Here is a 23,519-nt window from a genome sequence, read left to right as displayed (position 1 = left end):
GCTGCTTTACGTCTTACCTCTTCGTCTCGAAGTACTCGTTGTGGTACTTGGATAGTACTCTGTGTCGCTATAGATCCTCGTTTCGTCGACTCTCGTGCCATGATAGTCGTAACCCTCGCTATGCCAACCATCTTGGCTGAAATCACGGGACCGCGATGAGATAAAACCGTAATAATCAGATAGGAGAGATAAAAGCGGAGATGAAATGACCCGCGTTAAATGATGATGTTTGCTGAAAGCATGATACGCTTGGTTAAAAGGCGTCCCCAACAATTCCCTCGAATATTCGCAGCGTCACTAACTGCGCCATGCAAAACTACCTGTGAACGCTCAGTGCATTCTCTTTAACTTATTAAACATCGAACTATAGTATCTTAATCTACGTAATTTCTTCTTTCGTTTCTTCCAATGCTATCCTGTAAATATTGAAATTCTACGTTCTGTTTAATTCTGTCATAGTTTGCGAGTTAATTTTTATCACGTACAGATACAAACGACGATTTCTAATGAATGAACGCGCGAAATATCTCGTTCGAAGCGTTGTATGCAGAATACCGTGACGCGAAATATTTCATTCGTAAATGCAAAAAGGTTAATATGCGACCAACCGTTGCATCGATCTTTTATGTAACAAGTTTAAACGATTTGCAATTTCATCGACGGGATAAAATAAAAATTACAGAGTAAATGTCGAATATGAACAGCTACGAACGATCTACGGAGAGCTGCGACGAACTAAACGATTGCACAAATGTTTCATCGTATGACGAACTATGTGTGTTTGATTCGTGTGCTACGTTTCTGTAAAAGCTGTTTCGATGGTGTTCCAAGGCACAGGGCTGAACTAACGGTGACACGCTAATGAAGGAGATGTTAGATGAAAATGTGTGATCTACGGTTCAAAAATGCGAGTTATACGATAAAAATCGTAGACTTTCTCACGAGACAGAACTGGGGTACTCGTTTCGTACCTGTCCTCGTAATCCCACGTGTGCTTCCGTCGTCTAAATCAGGCAGAAGAAAATAATAAACGTTTTTTTTTTCCTCTTCGAATCACGCGATTCACGACCAGAGTCGTGCACATTGTTTCCAGTTAAGTTCTAAACATTCATCGGATACGACGAATGTACAAAAATCTATTTCGCTAAAGTTAAATGCTAAACTATTTTTTCACTGCACGACCTTGTTATCTGTCATCTTTTAACATCCAGCTATAATTATTCAAGTAAATTTATGTTAATTTTTATTTCAATGCAGTAGCAACGAAATAGAAAGAAAAAGAAGTTGGAGAAAGAGAAAGAAGTAAGTTACTAGTAGCTGTATCACGAGTACTGGTCATTGCAAGTCGTTTCAAAGAAGTTTTATTGTAGCAACTGTTATTTCTGCTATAATGCGCGATACTTTTTATCGATTTCGTGTGTATATTGTGTTTTAAGGCTCGGTAAATGTCAAATACCTGTACTCCTTATAGTGTCTTGGTCTACTATTGTAGAAGAGTGGCTCGGAAGATTCTGAAGTGTGCTGAGACTGATACCTTTGCGGTGGACCTTCTTCGGGATATGGTTCGTCATATCGTGGACTGTGACCCGATCCACCATAGCCTCCGTAATTACTCGGAGCTAGTCTTCCTCCGACTGTAGCTGGAATCTGATGGCATGAACAATCGATAAAATACGGTTCCGCGAAGCACGCTTTCTACGAGATACTATAGACGAGATTTAATCTTTCAACGAAACTTAAATGTCACTTCCAATAGAAATATAATATATTTAAGAAATTTATCTTACGTGCTATATTTAACTGATTTAAAAGGAACGAACTACGGTAGGTTTTCGATGTCTGCGAAACAAATTTTATTCGAGTATTACAAATAAATTAACGTAATGTTTATAAACAACGATTAGAGATAGTGCTTCTATCAATAATTTCTTTGTATAAATTGGATGACGATATTTTAGAATTTTTGTTTCTTAGGCTTCTATATCTTAAATTTACGATATTTCTATATTTTTATTTAATAGTTTATAAAGTAACAATGCTTCAGTCTTTAATCTATTCGCATACTTTCTGCAGCGTTTGATAATTCAACCATGTTTCTGTAGATCCTTTAAATAAAATTTTGTAAAAATATTATTCTTCAAGAAGTCGATAGCGATCTAATGTTATACCTTAAAACGACGAAAGAAATCTCGATCGGCGATTAAAGAGCAACGTCTTTGTGATATCGAGTGATTTCGAATGTTTATAATTGATAAACAGAAATATCGAAGTATGGTTCTAACGATACCTGATGATCGTCCCTCTCGTAGCTATTTTCTCTGGAGGTCTCGAGGGATCTTTGAGGGGTAGCCAATTGGTTGGCAGCGGTACGAAACTGCGAAGCCGAGCTGTTTGCACCCTGTCCGCCGACTGGATAATTCAGATCTGACGTATAGTCCGAATCCTCTGAGTACCCCGCTGAAAGACAATTCAAATGTAATGTTACCGTGGCACAGTGAAAATCTTTCGTTGCACAATCGTGAGACTCGTGTTGTTCGAAAAGAAAATTTCAAATGCAGAGAGAAACAAGTTCGCTAACTGTCGTGCGATTTAACAACCACTTTTTCTTACAGGCTAATTGAAAACACGTTCGGAAGCGAAAAGATTGCTGTCTTAAATAAAATCAAATGTACAAATTGCGTGTAAATGTGTGTAACAATGCAGAGATAAAGTTGCTGAAAAATATCCTAAGATCCTTCTAATCGTGAATTCTTCCGAGGAAGAAAATATCGGGAACGAACCACGATGAGTTTTCCTTCTGTTTGCTGTCCCCAGGGCAGAGAAGATATTAAACGACGATTACCGGAATATTGTACTGGAGAAAGAAAAAGATAATCGCGAACGATATTCGTTTGTCTTCTGCCTCGTAAAGCGTATAATCCGTCGTTTCGATCGCGTTAATTTTAAATGTGCTTCACCGGGAACGAAATTGGTCGATATTGGACGAATCCGAAAATTGAAACTGTGCAACAGCGGGAAACAGAAACGGTTAATGTCCATGCGATTTGATCGTTGTTATCGAGGTATTTGACGTGTCAGGAGAATCATCAGAATTCTCGTTCAGGGGAAAAAGGAGGTCCACAAACGAAGAGGACGAAACAATTGAAAATGAAGTAAAAGGAATGAAACAGGCGGATCGACGGAGATTCCACTACTTGCATGGAACAGAAAAAGAAAGAATTCATCGTTAAACAAACTTTACCATGCCAAGGGTGTAGCGATCATTGATATAGCGACAAATGATTTTTGAACAGGGGCTGAATTTTTAGGGATAAGTTACCGACGATTCTCGATGGTCGATAACCAACAATGGGAGTGGCATTTTGTAGCGTACTTGCTGATTGAAAATATCCACGTGCATACTCCGTGGATAATGCAATTGCAATTGCATAAAGTACTCTTATGGTCGGTGGTCGCAAATAAAACAAGAAAGAAACGAACATCACGCTGGAATCGATTTTTATGCGAAAAGCTGGCAGCGTACAAAGCTTTTGCTACGCTAATCGGAGGTAGCGTTCGAGCGAATTTTGTCTAGAAGCCATAAACAAAAAAGCTTCTGCGAAAGAACTGTAAAAGATAAAAATCAACATGACGATACGACTATATTCGCTCAAAGCTGCGATTATACTTACAACTAAAATCAACGTAAAACGTACTTGTAAATGTGTGAAATTATTATACAATTTTATTTCAATCGAGTTAACATACGCGTTTTATCTGTACGAATTTCATCGTAAATCGACTATATACCGACGTCTTAACAACGATTTAACAAACCCGAAAAAACAACTACTTTTTCCACTGTCCATTTAAACGGAAATCTGTACCATACGTTGGGCTTGTACACGAATAAGAAGATAACGATAATTACACAGTTTATCCGAGTTTAAGTGCAATTTCACAGATCTTTAACGTTCTCTGTATATTCACTAAACAAATTTACCAATTAACCATATCCTACAATTCGAATAGCCCTATATCCACGGCACGGTGTCGGATATATAGAGAAATAAAGAATCGAATGAAATCGTACGATCGATAAATGCGAAATCATATACGTAAATATTCCATCGTTGGTCCGCCTGCGATCTGCAATTCATCCAAACGGAATGATAACGATGATTTGATCGCGGCCAACGCAAAACGCATCGATAGGGGAAACATTCTACAATTATAATCGATGTTCGTGATATTTAGCGCATTAAAAAGGAAAATGAAATTAGCGCAAGTGATGGCGCACAGGTGAATCGCGTCGAGTGTAGCAATTGATCGGGGACGTTCCTCTCGTGTTAGAGAGAATATTCGAATAAAACAGCAGCCACTTAAACAGTGACTTGGCAAGTACTTACAGTGGCCTATATTGTACAATATCTGTCGTCGTGCCTGTTCGGCTCGTGCTTCCTGGTCCATCATGTTGTTCAGCATTTCCAGCTTCCTCTGCAGATCGGCCGCCTCCGTGTTCTCGGGGTCTTTCGAAAAGATAGACATCGGTGGGGAAATGGTTAATCGCGGCTGTCTCGACTGTCTCTACTGTCTCTAATCTGCATCGATTACGTTTTATAGGTACTCGACAATCTGAGGAAAGACGAGGAGAGGCTGCCTCCTCGATTCGTCATCCCGTTATTATCTTACTATTCTCAGGGTGTGATATGTTATGTTCTCTAACGAGCTTTACAAAATGCATGAAAAATCGGCTATACTTGTTTCTTCGATAATACCCCGCACCGAGCGCTAATATGCCGTCGTCTTTGAAAGGAAACTCGTGTTACGCGCTTACTTTGCGCATTACACGCTCCTATCCGACTGAGTATCTACACGTTGCTTGAAAGATAACCATCACCTAAGAAGATCCTCCGAATTACGCTCGAACCGATCATCGTCTAATGTTCTTGATTAATAAGTCGTAAACGCAACACGTTCGACGTTGTGAAAAGTAGTTACGTCCGTAATTACCGTACCATGTCGCCGTCGTTGTTGCCATTGTAGCCTAATTTATTCTGAACCATAATTATATACTACACAGGCATTCGAAGCCGTGTAAATTGACCTGCGGTCTTGCTCGCTTCAGCGGTTTATTAATATCGCATTTGAACGAAGTATGGCTGGCATCGTCCTTTAGAGATTCCATCATAAACGCGTGCGCATCGGCTGGATCTACGTAACCAGCGCTAATTCCACAGCTTAAGAACGATTTATTACGCAACCAGTTGAGTGACTCGCGTCGAAACCCTTTGGCTGACTAGCGTGCTTGAGAAAGCAAAATTACCAACTTAAACCCTAAATGAAAACTACGCGAGCGTACGCTAGAGATCAGAAGTTTCAGACCATCCCCTGCTTCCCTCTTCTTCGGTGAACTGGAAATGAATTGCTACGTGGAAGTTCGAACCGTTTCATGATCGTGGACGCAATCTCAGGGGGTGAATTTGACCTGTTAACCGAAGAGGACGAATAAACTCGTCACTCGAATTATTCATCCCTTACGTATAATACTTTTATTTAGCGATTCCTTCGCGCAACATTTTATTTTTATTAATAATCTATTATATCATATTTGTATAAATACAAGATTGAAAATCGACTGGACTGAAATGAAACTTACTGAAATTATTGAATTAAACTCTGAAATTACTCTCTCGTTTTATGATACAGTTTAATTGGAACCCCCTTATTTTGTGCTTCTATTTAAATTCTGACTTTCTGCGCGTACTTATTTTCGTTTGAATGTTTCTACCTCAAATTGTTTACATTGCAGTTTAATTTTACAAACACACACATCTGCATAAATTAACATAGGTATCGATCGTTGAGTCAACATTATACGTATACTATAGATACTCATTTACTATACTCTAAAACGTAACAGCAAAATACATAAGCCTACAATCAGTCACGCATTCGTTAGTTTATCTAGCTATCGATAAAAATAATTTAGACGTAGTTGTTGTTCGATCGTGGAACATACGATAATATTCTAAATGTTCAATAACGTAACTGCTAGCAGTCCGGTTAAATATGAATGACAAACAGATATTTTACCTTCTTCTTTTCGTGTTCTTGTTGAATTATAAAATAGTACGACTCCTGGTTTCCATATCGTGAAAGTTTCAACATGACGATACAAGGAGAATTAAGAATTTCGATTTCGATTACCTTTCTAGCCGACTCAATTTATTTCCTTATCGTCGATAGTTAGACTCGATGTAACAAGAAAGTAACATGTGCAAGATATATTTAGTCTACCTAGTTTTACTTTGATGATTTGGCAGCAACTTATCGATTACGTACTATTTCTATCGACTACAGAGAATGTAACCTGCGAGAAAAATAGGAACAAAGTAGCAAATAAGTTATAACGTATCTACTAGAAAATATGTAACAAAAGTAGGAAAGAATCGAGAAACAAAGAAATTTCTATCTGTGCAGATTTCTAGACTCTGCCAACTTATATACGCACGTTGTATAGTCAGTAATAAGAAAATATACATAATTTTGTATAAAAATCTAAAAACGAGATTTAAATCGCGATATATGTATGTTAATGCGTTGAATGTAATGTTTATGGGCGTGTTAATGGATTACCATACATTTAGCAATAATCAGTTTAGTGAATTTAATTTGTTTCTTAGAAATACACGGTATGCGTACGTTGTATGATGAAATGTGTTCCAGTCACGCGAATATTACTTTTATTGTTGGCATTCGGGGTCGTATCTCATCAGACAAAATCGATAAAACACTCATTCAAGGAACTTAGCGTTCCGCAAACCTAGATGCGAGATAATGACGAAATCGTGAAAATCGTACTTTCTGTGTGTAAGCATAAAATTTCAAAAAGATCGAACATCCTGATTACACTGATTCATCCTAAACTCACTCTATCGAGTAAAATAGGGCATCTTTTTTTAATCTCTTTGTAGATCGCACACGTGACTGTAAGCTTAATAAAAAATATATAAAGTCATTAGATGAATAATACTTGAACTTTCTCTTTTCTCTTTTACGTTCTACTCGTTTAATAATAAAATTGCCGATCTTTGATACGTTGCACGTAGCTGATTTAAATTTAAAGCAACCTGACAAAAATATATAACATATACGTAATCTTGTTTCTGTTTCAATAACAAGTTACCAGAAATTGCACGTTTTTAGTAAGTAACAAAACAAAAAATTCGACTTTGGTCATTTTGACTAATTCGACAATTCTACGATTAACAGTGTCTCTCCTTACTTTTCGACCGCTTTGAGATAGACAACAAAGAGATAAAAATCCTGTAGAAATGGAAGGACGAAATTAAAGAGCAAAAGCACAAAATCATCAGAAGATAAACAACACCTGATCTTCGTCTTTTCTTCTCAACATTTTACCTCCTTAACAATGCTGCTTCTTAACGTTCTATCCCTTTATTAGCTGGATGATGAAGAGATAAAAATGCTGTACAAACCGAAGAATACAATGCTGAACAAAGGTCTGAAACAATGTCAAGCCTAAGACACCAGCGCCGAGATTACGTTCAATGTTAATGCGTTCCAATTATCCAGGAAAATAATCGCGTCGGCTTATCCTTAAACACGATTAAGCAAACGAACTGTTAATGAACGTTAAGGACGAAAACTGCGGAAGCCCTTCGCAAACCGAAGAGACCGTCTAAGGAATCCTAATCCCTCGGTTCTCCGCAAAAATCTCTCGTAATAATATCAGATATGTAATACGGCCGCACGAGCCCATTAAAGTCGGATTTGAAGCAAGCACAGAGTAAGGTGAAAAAAAGGAAAAGACGAGGCTGCTGGGACTAAAAAGGATGAAGAGAAGAGGAGTTGGAGTGGAAAAGCAGACGAGAGAAAGAGAAGGAGAGAGGGAGAGAGAGAGAGAAAGACAGAAAAAGGAAACGAACTCGATGCTCTCGAGCATGACCCTGACCTACATATTTTGCATTCCACCGTTTCCTTCCGACGCTCAAACATCGAGCAGACACGTACGAATTCGCGGTTTGTCTTCTCCAACGTATACCGTCTCTTCCGGTGGCGGACCACCACTCTCTTGCTCGTCTTTCGTTCATTTCTTCTCTTTCCTTTCGTCCCTTTCCCTCGTGCAGCCGTTTCTCTGTCAAATCAGCGAGGAAGACACCGTTCGTTGTTTCTAACTTTGGTCTGGATGCAATTAAAAAAAAGGTCAAGCCCTGACAGGAGAGCGTCTCGGCAGCGCGAGTAGTTCTTTTCTTTGAGACCTCCCGGTCCCTGTTGGCGAGGCTTTCGCCGCCTCCAACCCCTTCCAACCTCTTCCCACTGTTCTGCCAACCACCCCTTTTCTTATCCCACCACGATGCCGCTTCGTGTCCCACCACCTCATCACCCCAAGTGCATCGAGGTCCTCCACCCTGGCACTGGGACGTCTCTTTAAAGTAAAGAAAAGAAAAAAAAAAAAGAAAACTCTACTGGCTGCACTTCAGCCATTCCGGTGCTCGAGCCGGGGATCAAAGTATTTTGCACTTTCCTGTCCACCGTGGTCATGCTCCCGCGAGCACAGTTTCGAGGCTCGACGCGGCGCGGCGTGTCGTGTCGCTGTCGCGATCGATCGTTCGAAATAAATGCAATGGAAGAATGCCACGCACTGGTGGTAATAGTCGGACGAACGATAACAGCTAGTCGACGATATATTGACAAACTTCGTAAGAAGAAAACAATGGAAAGAGGAAGCGTCTTACCGCAGACCGTCTTTGTCAGCCGAAACTGACTGACTCACAGAACCTCGAGTTTCTCTTTATGCCTTTCTTTAGATCGAGTCTCGTCGGCTCTACTTGTCATTGGCGGTGTGAATCTCGACGTGAAACGAATCATAAGGCAAACTGAAGGTGATGCGTAGGATTTACGTGAGAAATGTTTTTTGCATAATCCTTAAATGAAATATTCTTAGATGAAATTATGATCTTCTGACGCTAAAATGAGGTTAGAGGCTAGTATATACAGCAAAAACTTCTGGTGTTTGTTTTTTCCAAATTTGCAATGGATATCGAACTGCAGACTTGTCTTATTAAAAGAAAAGTCAGTTTTGGAAATTAGAGACAGAGCGAAATTTACATGAGATTATTCATTGTCACAAATCTGGGATAAGTTTAGACGATCGTATCATATTTCAAGAACGTTGATACAAGCTAAGTATCAATAAAGTATACTACGTAGGAGTAATAAGTACGATTCAAATACCTAATTACGTTAATCCAAGAGCTAATATGTTTTCAGATCGTTTATTTTGAAAAAGTCTATCCTCATTGAAAACCGACATTATTATTTAAAAAAATACCACGATCGTTAATATTGTTAAGAATTATTTCAACGATGAAGTATCTAATCAGAAAGCAGAAAATGTCGTGTAGTCGTGATGAAGATTTCCGAAGTACGTATTTCTGTTTAAAGAAATTACCTACAACGAAAGACAAGAGGAAGACTATTCTCATAAATGCTAAGTATCATTTGCAAATCGTTAAATAGGGTCACTGATCCTTTGTTACTGTAACTCAAACAGATCTTTTATGGTCACGAAAGGGTCATCCATTGCGAGATCATCTACGATAGATCGTGTCATACGAGCTGAACGTTATTTAGAAAACCTTAGGATAAACATTTTTGTATCTCACCTACGCTTAAATTTAATTCAATCCATCGTGATTCTTAACTTAAGAATAAAAAACAGAAATAGCGCATCTCGGCCAAGCTACAGTATTTTATCGCAAACGGTTAAAAAACCAGAATAATACGATCCGCGAGGACTTAAACTCTCGCCGCTACACGTAAACGCTATTTTCAATCTCGAGTACTAAGCGATCCATCTCAATAAAATTCAGCGTAAGACAAAATACGTGAGCAACTAAGCGGCTATGTTAACACCAGAACAGGTCTGAACTGGAGTCGCAGAAACTTGTTACGCAAACAACACTTTCGCTTGTACGTGCAAACATCCTCGTATCCAGCCAGCACATTCAACCATTATCCCAACTACTTTTCATCTAACCTTCGCACAAACGTACCATCCACCACCTTGCGATTCCAAACCATACCTGACTTTCGATTTTCAATGGAAAGCCACTCTGGTTAAATCGAAACTGGCTCGAGTCGAACCGTTTCTGGTTCACGATATCGAGCTTTCAATGCCTAAGAATGGTACAAAAGACGCAACGTCGGAAAACGAGCTTGACCAGCGAGTCGAACTCGATGAATACTGCTTTTACCACGCGAGAATTGCCTACCAAGAAGCCACGGCGTAAGTTAATCGAGTTAATTGAGCTCTCCGGTTGTGAAACGTCTATTTGACTTTTAAAACAGAACTGTTACCATTGGATCTTTCGGCTGCGGTATACGATATAATGTACATTGTTTCATCCTCCGGGTTCCAACGATGGATTAATGTGTTTCGAGCCCGGAAGAGAAAAGGCGACCCGCATACACCGCAAGTTCACGAGTCAGCCGAGCAGATATACCAGACAGAGGAAACTTTAAATCCCTGAAAAGTCGTTTTCGTTCTGCTAATCGCCAGCCGCCACCTTTACCTCCTCTAATCTCATGCTGTCTGGTTTACTCGTTCGGTTGTCTGCACGAGCCAGTTAAAAACCGTGTGATTAGTCTATCTTCGCTTGGCCAGTTTTGTCAGCGATTTTCCACACGACAAGGAAAATTAGAACAGCCGAAGAAGGAGAAACCCAGGTCACGCGTACAAGATTGCTCGAACGGTCATGGAGATAGCCCCGACGAGCATGAGACAGCCTTTCGAATGGTTAGAAAAGAGTGCAGCATAGAACGTGGAGCTAATTTCGGTGCAGCTGAATTTACCGCGCACGAACAATCGACAAAGTTTGCGCCAGGTCCCTGTTCCATCTGGTTTTCGAGTTACAACCGTTTTTCTGGCGTAATAGTCATCTGCGCGATTCGCCGGAAAAGTGGCGAAGATTATAATGACGGTTGACGCCACCCGTGAGATTTCATTATACGCTTTTACCTACTTTTTGAACGAACTAGTTCTGAAACGGTTTAGGCTCGCTTTGAAACTCGTAACGGAGATTAAACGCATCGACAACCTTGGAAGCTGTTTTCTTGATATTTTTGATAAAAAGAGGCAAAATTGCTCGTAATTAATTTATCATAAATCCGTGGGAATTCTTCCATATCCCTTTGATTTTAATTTTATTCGTGTGAGCTCAAATTTCAAGAACCTCGACATCTCCCGTATTTTATACAATTTATTGAACTATACGACACTCTGTCAGGTAAGTCTCGGCAACTACATCGATACATCTCGATAATCGAGCTCCGATTAAACACATTTTGAATCGACTCGAGCCCTACTACTATCGAACATAGATGCAATTTTGATCATTTCGAAAGAATATGAACGTCTTTTACTCGGCGAGTAAAACGTTCTCAAGAAACATATTCGTGCAACTTAGAAAACTTGTAAAACCCGATGATCAAAGGTCGCACAAGTATCTTACAGATTTTAAGCAACGATTAACCAACGATAAGCCCTGTAGAACACTAAAATTACGGAGGTGTGTAAGGTTTCTGCGTCCTATACTTGCATGGCCCACTTTATGCAAACTGCATGAATTTAAAAAACCCGCCCAGAACTTCCTCGTTGGCCTTCCACCTTCCGTCCCCATCTGCCACTTAAAACTCTAAAGTCACGCTAGAGGGAGAGAAATTAGAATCTTTAGGGTGCTATTAGATAGTTTTAAACCGTCATGGCCTCTTGAGGTTCCGCAAGGTAAAGATCCCTCGCATCCTCTATTCTTCTAACACTTACTACTTCCATTTTCCCTGTTTGCCATTTGATTACTCTTTTTCTTCCTATCTGCTCTGCCCATTTAATTATTCCTCCTGCTTTTTTTTCTAATTATCACTCTCAAGAGACGTTTTAAAACTAGGAAAACTAGAACTTCCGTTTTTAATAATAATTAACTGAACGCACAAAGCCTCAGTCAACCAAGTTTGGTAGAAACAGTTTTTCCAGTTTAAAATTACAATCTTGTTTTGAAAATATTTCCACATATTTGATTAAGAGAGCCATTCGAACGGACGTAACTGGTAAAATTGATGAATATAAATCAATTTCAATAGAAATGTTTTTTACTGTAAAGCTTTTCGAAATATATCGTTTCTGTTATTTCCAATGATAATTTAATTCATGGATTTAAACCAATAGACTAACAAAACACTCGATTATATTCGTTTTCGTCGTGATACGAATCTTTCTTTCAAGCAACGTGTACGATTTCTCGAGCTTCTCAAGGATTGAAACGAAACGGTGTCTCGTCGGAGCGATATTTTCCTTCGACAGGATTATTTTCTAAACCAAGATTCATACGTGATTGTAAAAATAGCCTCGCTTTTCGAAAGAGTAACGCGAACCTAACAATAACGACTTATTTTACGGCGGACTAAAATAACCGTTTACCCCGATATTTGTGCTCTTTAATTATTACAAGATACCCTTTCTTATCGTAAGACGCCAACGGACGAGCAAAATACAACGTTCACGATGCTAGTTCATGCGTGAATGAAAAATTCTAGTCTAAAAGGTTTGCCATTCTAATCGAATCCATTAGAAGCATATACATATATTATATAGTTACGTTATATTATATATGTATATGTATATAATATATCGAATAAAAGTAGAACGTGTCATCGATCAGTTGGCGAAAAACGCGTGTTCGACGTTTCCGTCTGACAAAATCGTACGTCGTGATGTCGATAAAAATAATCGCAATGTATAGTTCGTGTAGCAAACAAAGGAGCAAGAAAAAGAATCGAAGGTAAAGGAGACAAAACGTCTACGGGCAATTGGTAACTGATTACAGTGTCGCAGCCATAGCTCGATGTATCTGCAGGTACCCTCTTTCATATTTGTACATTTCAAAAGAAGACAAGTTTTGCATCAAATAGACGGTTTTCACTAACGCTGTAAGTATGACAGCTTCTCGAAGCGGAAAAGATCCCTTCTATTTCTCTACGATCTTTGCGCGTATCATTTTAAATCTATCTTTAATTTCATATTTGATTCAATTAATTTTTATTGATCTTTTCTTATTTTTTTTTTCTTTTTTTCTTTTTGCTTTAATAATCCACATTCCCCCCTCCCCCTCTTGTGCTATCGCCGCGCCACTGCGTGCACGTGCGATTATGGTGCTTCCAAAGTGAATTTGTGCTGAAACGAAAGTTATGCACGAAAGGGGGAAAAACTCCCGAGAGTTTTGTCCTCAGTCGATTCAACTTAATATCGACCAATTGAACAGAAGTTGCTCATCCATCGTTCATATCTCTCCGCGGCGTTGATTCGGACAGAACGATCGAAATATCAGTTTTTTTTTTTTTTTTTTAACTCTGTATAGACATAACCGATCGAACTATTGTGGGTCTACGAACACTTGGGAGAGTGTACAAACCAAAACTAATTTAATTAACATATTCTCGAAAATTAAAATAATCAAATATCGTCTCCTACGCGTTAAACAATCGTGAATTAAGGGATGCGTAAAAATGGAACAAATATATAGGAACTGACATCTTTTCTACTTCATCATTCACCGTATCACGAATACGAAATAGCGGAATTACTAATTAAGGAACCGATTTCCGCGGCCGACATGTCCAAGGAAAAGTGATTTCCTTTTCTTTTATCTCTCATCGCAACTTATTACTACATTTAACCTATAAAAATACTTCCTATAGGCTATCAAACGAAGTTCTCTTTCACTACGTGCTTCACTCAACAACACGGTGCTGTCTCTCAAAAGGCACGCAACGTTCGGTTACTACGTCGAACCGGTGTGTGCTCTAAAAATCAACTTTCCGAACGAATGGAGAATAAAGTAGAATCAAAAGCAACAAAATAGCCCGGGAGGCAGCCGGTGGACGACTCGTCACGATGGCCGTTCCTCCCGTTCTCTTCGCGAAGCAGAGAAAGTGGCGACAACGAGAAAACGTCGTCGCGTCGTCGCGATCTCGCTCGCGACGACATTCGACAGAAAAGACAGAAGACAGACAGACAGACAGACAGAGAGAAAAACAGTGAGGCAGAGAGAAACGTAAGAATAAAAACAGAGAGAAATAGAGGGAAAGTAAGAGAAAGAGAGAGAGAGAGAGAGAGAGAGAAAAGGGAAGAGAGAGACAGAGAGACAGACAGAGAAAAAAGGACCTCAAAAGCAGAAACGTCGAAAATTCGCAAATCCACGGTTTCCTTGATTTAATTCGCACACGCATACGCCAATCTGACACGTACGTGTCACGTGAAAAACATAGCTTGTTTTGGAAAGAATGCTGTGCATGTTATATGTTTGCTTACGTATGTGTGTACGTGTGCGTCGACATGAGTCCTTTTTTCTGAAAGCTGCGACGATTGCTCGGTTCGTATCACAGGTGTGTGTGTGTGTGTGTTCAGGCTCGATAAACGATAAAGGATAATAGAAAATAATGGGAAGGAGTATCGGTTCGTCGATATCTTGCTACCGGTGATTTTCGCGGTTGAAAACTTCCTCCCGGCCTTATCACTCCGGTCCTATAGGTAACGCGACCATGCCGTTGATAGAATAATTAAAGTCGTTTAATCAATGATCAAAATACACCGGTAACGACCGAAACGAGTTTCAATGGCGTGACTTATCCACCGAACTCCAACCAGCCTGTACAACGAGCATGTATACACGCGGTATAACTCAAAGGTCTACCCTCTACAATTAAGTTAATGAAACACGATCGAAGGGTGGGCGAATATACAAAACCGTGAAACACCCCTGAGACCGGAATTGAGGGGGAAAAATACCAAAAAGGAAAGAAACGGAAAAGGGTGGTAAAAGAGAACGGAAGGAAAAAATGTACGTCACGGGAAACGGGGAAAGTGTGTCATTTCGACATTTAAAATAATCTCGCAACCGATGAGAACTCGGCTCTCTTTTTCTCTCTCTCTCTCTCTCTCTCACTCTCTCGTCGATCAATCGAGCCAACGGGCGGAGGGGTTAACCGTATTTATGTAATATCTGAAAGTACGTTTAATAATTTTGTAAAAATATTAAACGGAGACGTTGCATCGAGAACGCTTAATGGAATTCCATAATTCAACCGGGGATTTCTCCATCGAATATAATTTAAAGCCGGAAATTCCTTTTTCGATAAGTCAACTCTCGGTATCGACTCGTCCTGGAGTTAAGCTTCCTCCCATTTTCTTCCACCGACGCGTTAGAAAAATCGCCGCCTTCCATTCCACGTCACCTTTATTTTCTTCTTTTCTAAACATCTCATTTACGTACAGCGATTGGCGAAAATGTCTGCACACTTATGGAAACTTACTGTACACATATTACACAAAACCATTTAAAATTTCATTAGCACTGTAACGAGACAGCACTATCTAGATCATATTGGTGGAGCCAGTTTGAACATGTTCATCGACGTATGTAGAAATTACAAAATATTTATTACAGATATATACGTAATGAAAAAATTAGCATATAGCGTGTTTTTGTATAAAACGCATACGATATGGACATAAACTTTCCGATGGTTCAAACATTTTCGCGAACCAGTGTATATCGCGATCTTAAATTTTCGTCGAGTCCTTCGTTAGATTAGCTTTGGCTCTAATTAATCCGCGTACATTTCCTAACCGAATGCTTTTCGTTACCACTCGACGCAAACTTCCGGACTTTTACAAGTGTTTACTCTAAAAGTACACGACCGAAATACCGTGGCTTCGTGCTTGTAGTTGAATCGAACGCAGCTACCTCTTAATCGTTACGGTTAAAGTTGAACGTAGTTTGTAAAACGCGTCTCGATTTACGCTGAAACGTCTCGGTCGATTTTCTTTCTCCCTTGGATGGGAGGCAACGCGTAACGCGGTTGATTATCGACGATGGATTTCTTCGGCATGCTCGTCGCTCGATAATATTTAAAGCGGTTTTCGATATCCGGCGAACCGATCAATCGTCGCGGAGCGTTTGACGAGCGGCGCTCCGTCTCTGAAATGGAATATACGAGGGGAAGAAGAATAGAGAAAAAGAAAGAGTAGGTGTAAAATTAGAATCGTAGTAGAAAACTCAGGTGCAGTGGCTGACGAGCAAGAAGGGGGTTACGTATCGCTAATTACGTACAAACAGCGTGGATTCTTATTTCTCGTGGATCGTGTGCGCGTTTCATTGGTTTCGAAACCTTGCGCTGTAAGCGTTCCAGCGCTAACAAATGTAAACGCAAATCGGCGAAAATGTAATAAACGAAATCACGTAAAATCACGACGCGTTATATAATAAAGCAAGGAAATGTAACGCAATGATCTTCGCGAATGGAAACACGCCAAGATTACGTGTATGCCTGCTACGTTTTGAGAGAAAGGCGAACAAAAATCCGTGTGTTTCGTACCGTGGTTCGACGCACGATCGACGAGAAATCCACATCGTGTGGAAGTCAGATGCATTGGTCAGAAAAACCAGGATATTAAAAGCGAAACGAAGATCTCGGGATCAAGGACGATCCTGAAGTCAGGACGGTCCTACGATCAGGACCAAGGATCTTGACGAGGGTACCTGAGCCACACATGGGCCGGGCTGCTCGCAACTGCATTGCCGTTTCACTCGTTAGCAGGGCTTTCCATCTCGTTCGTTGTTCGCATTTTCCTGATTGGTCAGAGACTGATCAGACTGAAGATCGGCCGTGCATGATCCGATTAGCGATCATGTCCTAATTTTTCAGCCCTTCAACGTTTGAGATCCATCGCCTACCAGCGATTACCAAAGATGATATGTTCAACGATTTCTATTATACTTCGATTAGAATGAATTTTCATTTCAAACTATTCGTATGCAGTTATTTTACTTACACGATAGAAAAGAGTTTAAATCCCGTTTCATTATTTTTCGTTTCTATTCCAAGATCGTTCTATCATCTTAGACGAGCGATTTGTTTTGGAAAGAAAACATAAAATAATTCAAGGAAAACAATCCTTCCTTTGTTTCTTTGATTTAAGAAGATGTTGATAACCGTTGCTTTGAGCGATTATCCCTTTGTTTGCGAATGGCTATAGCGCACCGATTTGCATGATTTATGATATACTATGGCACAAAGTCAGAATCCAAAGAATCAATAATAAATCGAGCTGGATACAGAGAAACAATGAAACTTGCAATTTGTTGCCAATATTCCACCCCGCGTTATTTCGATCGAACTTCCAGCACCGTATACGGCAATTTCTTAGTAAGAACAAGGTAGAAAGAGGTTAGCGTATATAGAAATTTTCTATCTACATATCTATACCATTAGAATCTATACGACGAGACGTACTTCCCAATATCTATCTTTGTACTTGCCTGTCTTTACCGCCTCTCTTAGAACAGTTAATTGAGCACATCACAAATGACATTTATAACAGTTTTCCTTAACGCTCTTTATATTAAGTTACTAGTTTAAATAATTACTATAAAACTGACAGTATTGACAATACTAATTACTAACATTTGGTGTCCATGTTCGCTAGTACGATTACAGTGAAATCTTTTATCTTCAGAGTCGGAGATCTCTTACACGATCTCTCAGACTACCACACGTCACACTCCGATCTCTCAGATTTAACATGATCTTTATACAACGTTAAAATACGTAAGCAATTTTAAGAAAATTCCCTAAAATGAGAATGTTGAAAAAATAGTTAAAAAAGCTCTTTGACTTACAATTGTTTTACCATACAGTAACCAAAATCTGTACTTATCTCGCTGAGGTCAAGAAAAATCCTATTACATCGTATGACACCCTTACGAAGATACGGAGAACTCAAAGAACAATCAGTTTATTTTCCAGACTTTCGTCAAAAACAATTTATGCCATGCTTAATACCATCCGGAAATTAAAACAACGCATCGTACGCGTCGATAAGAACGAATGAACGTGTTGATCCACGTTTCGTGTGTAATTAAACTTTCTGCCTCTATCGTCCATCGCGCAATTTTTCTCTTCGTAACGTATCTTGGCTCCGGTGCCAACGATACTATTGAACATTCGTTTTATCGCGAGAAGCTGGTACATCGTGGCCGATAGTCATCTTACTTTTTCATCGTCGTGAGCGCGTATCCCTCCAACATATCGATACTTTGCTCGATAAACAGACTCTTTCGATTTCGTTGATCGTATCACGCAGCTATCCTTTATCTGTTCTCTGATACTGATTCTCTCTCTCTCTCTCTTTGTGCAACGAAACGATACGGAGCAGCAAGGAAGAACGAACGAAACGTGATCGGATCGATCTTGCTCTCGGTAGACAGAAGGTTCACGAGCGAGTAAGAACCATCAGGGGGATCAAGGAGCGAGACAAACAAACGGGAAGATACGGGAGAAAAGAGGGTGGAAGAGGAACGGTTCGGTTGTTTCGCGAGAGAAGATCTTATCCTCGCGTTGCGTCCTGGGAATCCGAAATAACAGCCGCGATTCGAGGAGAACTTGCGCGAATCCGGCAACTGAATAGTGAATTTCAAAAGTACGATCCGAGTGGCCAAGCAGCCAAAATAATTGCCAACGCAGCGTTGGATTGAGTTTAGATTGCGTGGATGCGGTCGATTGCGTGTGGTAGAATTTTAAATATTTATATTTTATTTATTTATGTAACGATTTTAAATATGCATATTTTTAAATATGAGAGAGCACATGGACGACTTTAAAGGGACATACACATAGGTAGTCGTTCTTCTTCTTTTAAATCGGTATAATTTATTTTTCGATTTAGTAGTAGGAAAGATTTAGTTTCATTTGAAATAGTACTATGTATTATTACTTTAACTGTCTATGTTGTTCTTTGATTCCTCTAACAAATAACACTGTTAAATATTATTTTGTCGAGTCATATTGGATTCTCGTTCTTTTTTTCATTTTCGTATCAATCAACTGTCTTTGATCGATGTTGATTGTATGTAAAGAATAAGCAATCAATCATTTAGTACGTGATTTTCAAGAGCTGAAATTATATGGAAGTATAAAGTAATTGACTTGAGTTTGGAAATTCATAGAGATTCTGATCAGTTTGTCAATAATTAAGCGATATGCTCTGATATTCAATTGATAATATAATTCTTTCGTGTTACTGTTATACGCTGTTCGATACTGTTTTAGAAAAATATAGTTAGATAGTAAAAAATTTCTCTCACGTTTTCGTCAATAAATTCGGTCTAAAATTCCGTAACAATGCATTGCAGCGTACACCTACAATAGAACGATATTGTAGTATACTAAATCTGACATTAAAGACTACGATCTAGGTCGTAACAAACGCTTAATTAACGTAAATTTGCAAATCCCGCCGAGAATAGAGAAAATTTCCTTCATTTGTGAAAGCTAATTAGAGGCACAAACTACGACTTCGTCTAACTTGTCTATGGAGCAATTCGAAGCAGACGGAGGATTCTTTTAAAGTACACGTAATTAGACACTACAAACATTTGAAAACTCTGTTGAAATATGAAGTGGATACGAAAAGCATTCTACGCAGAACGACGAGAGGAAAACTCCACCTTCCAAACAACATCCACCTTTATCGCATTTTATCTTGGCGATTTTAACCTACGCTGGTGTACCAACATTTGCGTAAAAAAATATGTAAGTATAAAAAAGGAGTTAAATACGTATATATTTATAATACAAGTTTATAAACACATGGAATCGCGCAATGAATGTAAATTTTTTATGAAAAATAATTAATGCCGTGTATGCAGAAAATTTGCTATGCTATCGTAATCGTAACAAAGCAACTGTATTTTCCATCTTTACGCCGTAATTTTATCGGTGATCAATCATTCTCTGGACAACAAAGAGAAGAAAATAGAGAAAAACATAACACCATGGTAATTAAATTACGTATTCTCGGTCGTTAAAATTCTTCTCCTCGACGAGCTTAATATTCAAAACGAAGGATCACCGCGTTGCCCCGCACCGCGCCAAGCGTTTTCAGCGTACGAGCAAGCGCCAACAAAAAGTACGCGAAAGAAACGATGGAACAGCGTGCAGCATTCGGCGGAATTCCATTAAACTAGTTGACGTGGACTGAGAAACGGAAGGAACACGCAGAGGGAAAACGCGAGAAGGAGGGAGAGAAACAAGGAGAGACGAGCCAAGAGAGAAAGCGGGAAAGAACGAGGAGAGGAAAAAAGGGAAAAGGAGCGCTGGGTGAAACGTCAGCTTTCGTTGCCGGTAGGTTTATTATAAACGGTCTCGTTTTCTTCGTTTCGCAACACGGTCAAGTGGAGCATCGCGTGGTGAAAAATAATTTGCGCCTCTGCGTCGAGAAAGCTACTGCCACAACTGAACCGAGGTTCTTTCCAAACTAAGAGAAACGGAAGGAAAATTTCGTCATCGCGAAACGACGATCGCGCACGAATTATTCGCGAAACGGTCGTGAAATCGGTCGACAATCCCTCGTTGTCCGGTTTGTCGGTGTAAATTTAAAAAGGCGCGTTGATGAAAAAAGTTTCGGCGATCAACGAACCGCGACGCAACTTTTTTAACGAGTCATCGAAGTATCGCGCGCTCCCACGACCGCCAATATGAATATAATAGCGTTTCGAGCGCGCTCGAAACTTTCCGTGAGCGATGTAAAATAATTGAAAATTTTTCGTCAAACGTATTTCGATAGAGGCGCGGATCGATCGCGGGTAAAGACGTGAGACGAGACTAATTTAAAACGATGAATATAGTTCTTGAAATTGAACGTTGCGCAAAAGTGGAAAATAAATATCGCGATAGAGAAAATCCTATGTATGTGCTTCCGACTGAAAGAGAAAAAAAGGAGTCGTTTAAATTGTCCATTTGTTATACTTTTGAACATTAGGAAAAACTTTCAAACAACGTTGCGCTGTATCTTCAACAATCTCTAATCGTTATAGATAAATCGATTGGTGTAGAAATGATATAAAATAAAATACAATAATAGAAATATCATTTATCAAAAGATGTTTCTTTCAAATGCAAACATTTCTATACAATCTATAGGGGTTTCTTATCCTCGATCGTTTATAAAAGTTAAGAAATTGGAGCCGGTGAAAGAACCACGACTGAATCGTAACGTGTCGTTAACCCTGTTTCGAGAGAACCAAGGATCGATAGTAATGGATCGTTGATGTGCCGGTGACCGGGCAATGTATGAAAGCATGCTACTTTCAGAAGAGAAGAACCGAACGAGCCCTCTATCCATCCCCTGAGAATAAAAAGTTCGATGAAAGCCACAGCGCACTTGCTACATTCTTATGCAAAAGTCGTAAAAACGGTAGACTTGTTGCTAGGAGAATGGCGTCAAAATGCCGAAAACAAATAACATACGTACTATTGAAAAGCTGGAAGATCGTGGTCGTAAAGTTACGATTGCACTGCTACCGATACTGTATACCTCGATTGTTCTTCGACAGTACGCGTATCGATCCACTATCGTACTATGTAAACTTATTTCTTCTTTATGCATGTACGCTACGTTACGCTACGTACTGAAATAATATGATCATTGAAGAAATATGAATAACGAAATGCTATTTATAGCATTCGTTTTACTTATGTTTACTTTTCCCTTTTCTTTCCTTTCTCGCACTCGATAAGATTAATCTTGCTCGACTTTACGTTTGTTAACGAGAGTTCGCGTGAGTGGAATTTGCTTCTTGGCAATTATTCTCTGAGATTTGATTGCTTAGATCGAGGCAGCGACGTTCGAGAAATAGGCTACGCGAGATACAAAAGAAAGAATACCGCTGCAGAAGGCTATCTACTACCTAGGCAATTGCAAGAATTAATTTCCGCCGACTCTTGCAGAGAATGTCTTCTCCTTACTTATAAGATTCTTCGGAGCACCGTTATTCCGTCTTAAAGATTCTAAAAGTGCTCCTATCTTTTCTACACTCGAACTTTGAACACTTTCCGTTTGCAAAATTACCTTCAAAATTCATTCTTTGTTTCTAATTAGAAAAATTTACAAATTATTGAGCTTCAAAGAAAGAAAAATAAAATTCATCCACAGTGCAGGAGAACGACGAGAAAGTCAATTTCGCTCGTGAAATCGCTATCTAAATTCGTTATCTTCTATCTTTCTTCAAAATTGTTTACGTTTTCCACACACGGGCCCGTTTCTCCAAAAATACCAGTTATCTGTTGCTCTAAATCAGTCGAAGTTATGCTCGTTGCCCATAGGAAGCCAGATTTACATTTTTTCGCAGTTACTCAGCGGCTTGCTATAAATAATGCATGTTTCTCGCATTGCGTTACATACGGATCAGATCGACGCGTGTATGCAATCATTTGTGGCAGCAATACCGTTCTTTCTGTCACGGAATTCCTCCTGGCCTGTACTTTAATATCGATCGTTCGAGATTAACAAGCCTGGAACGAAGAAAGATCGTAAACAAACCATTTTAAACTCATCAAAACTTCTTACGATTCTTTCCTTTTATCGAGCTTATTAACGGTGTTAGCTCGCATCCAGGTTTAGTAATACATTTTTAGTAATTAATTTTTAACGACGCTAGATCCGACGTGTTGAAACCTCGTTTCGTGCCTTGTGCACGACTTCCTATGTAGCGTGTTTCGACCGTGTTTTATCGCCAGCGAAATCAAGAATATAAGCCGGCGAGAATCGTTTCACGTCCGCGTTAATTTTTCAGAAAGGCGGCCGAACAACGGAACAACGATTGTTACAAAGGCCAGCAGAAAGTGGCAAAAGTTCGCGCGGGAGATACGAAACTTGGCGAATCTTTCCTATTTTCATCCACGTGCATTACAACCATATACTTTCCTTGATAACACGTAAGTACATAGAAGCATTTTCGTAAGTGTTAGGGCATAAACAAAGGAAAATAAAACGAATCTAAAGAATCACTAGGAACTTAGAACTTCAAGAGTTGTTGTCTCGTTTGTAACTTGGGACTATATGACACTCGTATATGTTCGACGCTATACAAGAATCCTGTCCATTACATATGTACACATAACACAATAAGTTTCTTTCCCTTCGTATTTATCGTCTATATCGATCTACGCGTTCATATTATTATCTTCTCCGTTATATTTATATCAAACATTCTATATTTTATTTAACCGTATACTGTTGATTTAGGACATTGCGATTGTCATCACATAATCGCTAATTCATTATTTTCATTCAACCATTGTAAATCATCTTTACACATTCTGTTTCGCCTATACTTTTCATATTTACATCGTATTATAGATACGCGAATACTTCTATTTGACTAAACATTTTCTTCCATCAATTATTACGTTCCGTGGAAGCCAGTAAGTACCCTAACACGCTTAAACCGAGGTGTGTAAGTACATACGTATATCCTGCAAGTTGACAGTATTGAGCCGTGTCTGTGCCGGGCATAACGATGCATCGAGCGGCCAATATACCTACGACAGGAAGCGAACAGGCGCCAAACCAACGCCTCGACAAGTTTCTAGACGTACTCAATTAAAAGTTCCAGCCA

The 23,519-nt window shown here is 39.3% G+C and overlaps 1 protein-coding gene across 1 annotated transcript in view; it reads right to left on the bottom strand.

Moving 5' to 3' along the window:
• Positions 1 to 23,519, bottom strand: part of LOC100742153 — a 90,319-nt gene that overhangs the window by 5,142 nt on the left and 61,658 nt on the right. The window contains exons 6-11 of the mRNA XM_033321400.1: positions 16,602 to 16,691; positions 4,389 to 4,508; positions 2,288 to 2,457; positions 1,457 to 1,647; positions 972 to 1,004; positions 18 to 136 (exon numbers count right to left, since the gene is read on the bottom strand). Coding sequence (XP_033177291.1) covers positions 18 to 136; positions 972 to 1,004; positions 1,457 to 1,647; positions 2,288 to 2,457; positions 4,389 to 4,508; positions 16,602 to 16,691 — 723 coding nt within the window. The remainder of the gene's footprint in view (positions 1 to 17; positions 137 to 971; positions 1,005 to 1,456; positions 1,648 to 2,287; positions 2,458 to 4,388; positions 4,509 to 16,601; positions 16,692 to 23,519) is intronic.

Source organism: Bombus impatiens, unplaced genomic scaffold, assembly GCF_000188095.3.
Source record: "Bombus impatiens unplaced genomic scaffold, BIMP_2.2 scf_0442, whole genome shotgun sequence".
NCBI classification, from domain to species: Eukaryota; Metazoa; Arthropoda; class Insecta; order Hymenoptera; family Apidae; genus Bombus; species Bombus impatiens.
The sequence above is the reverse complement of the archived record's forward strand: the minus strand, read 5'-3'. Positions and strand labels throughout refer to the sequence as shown.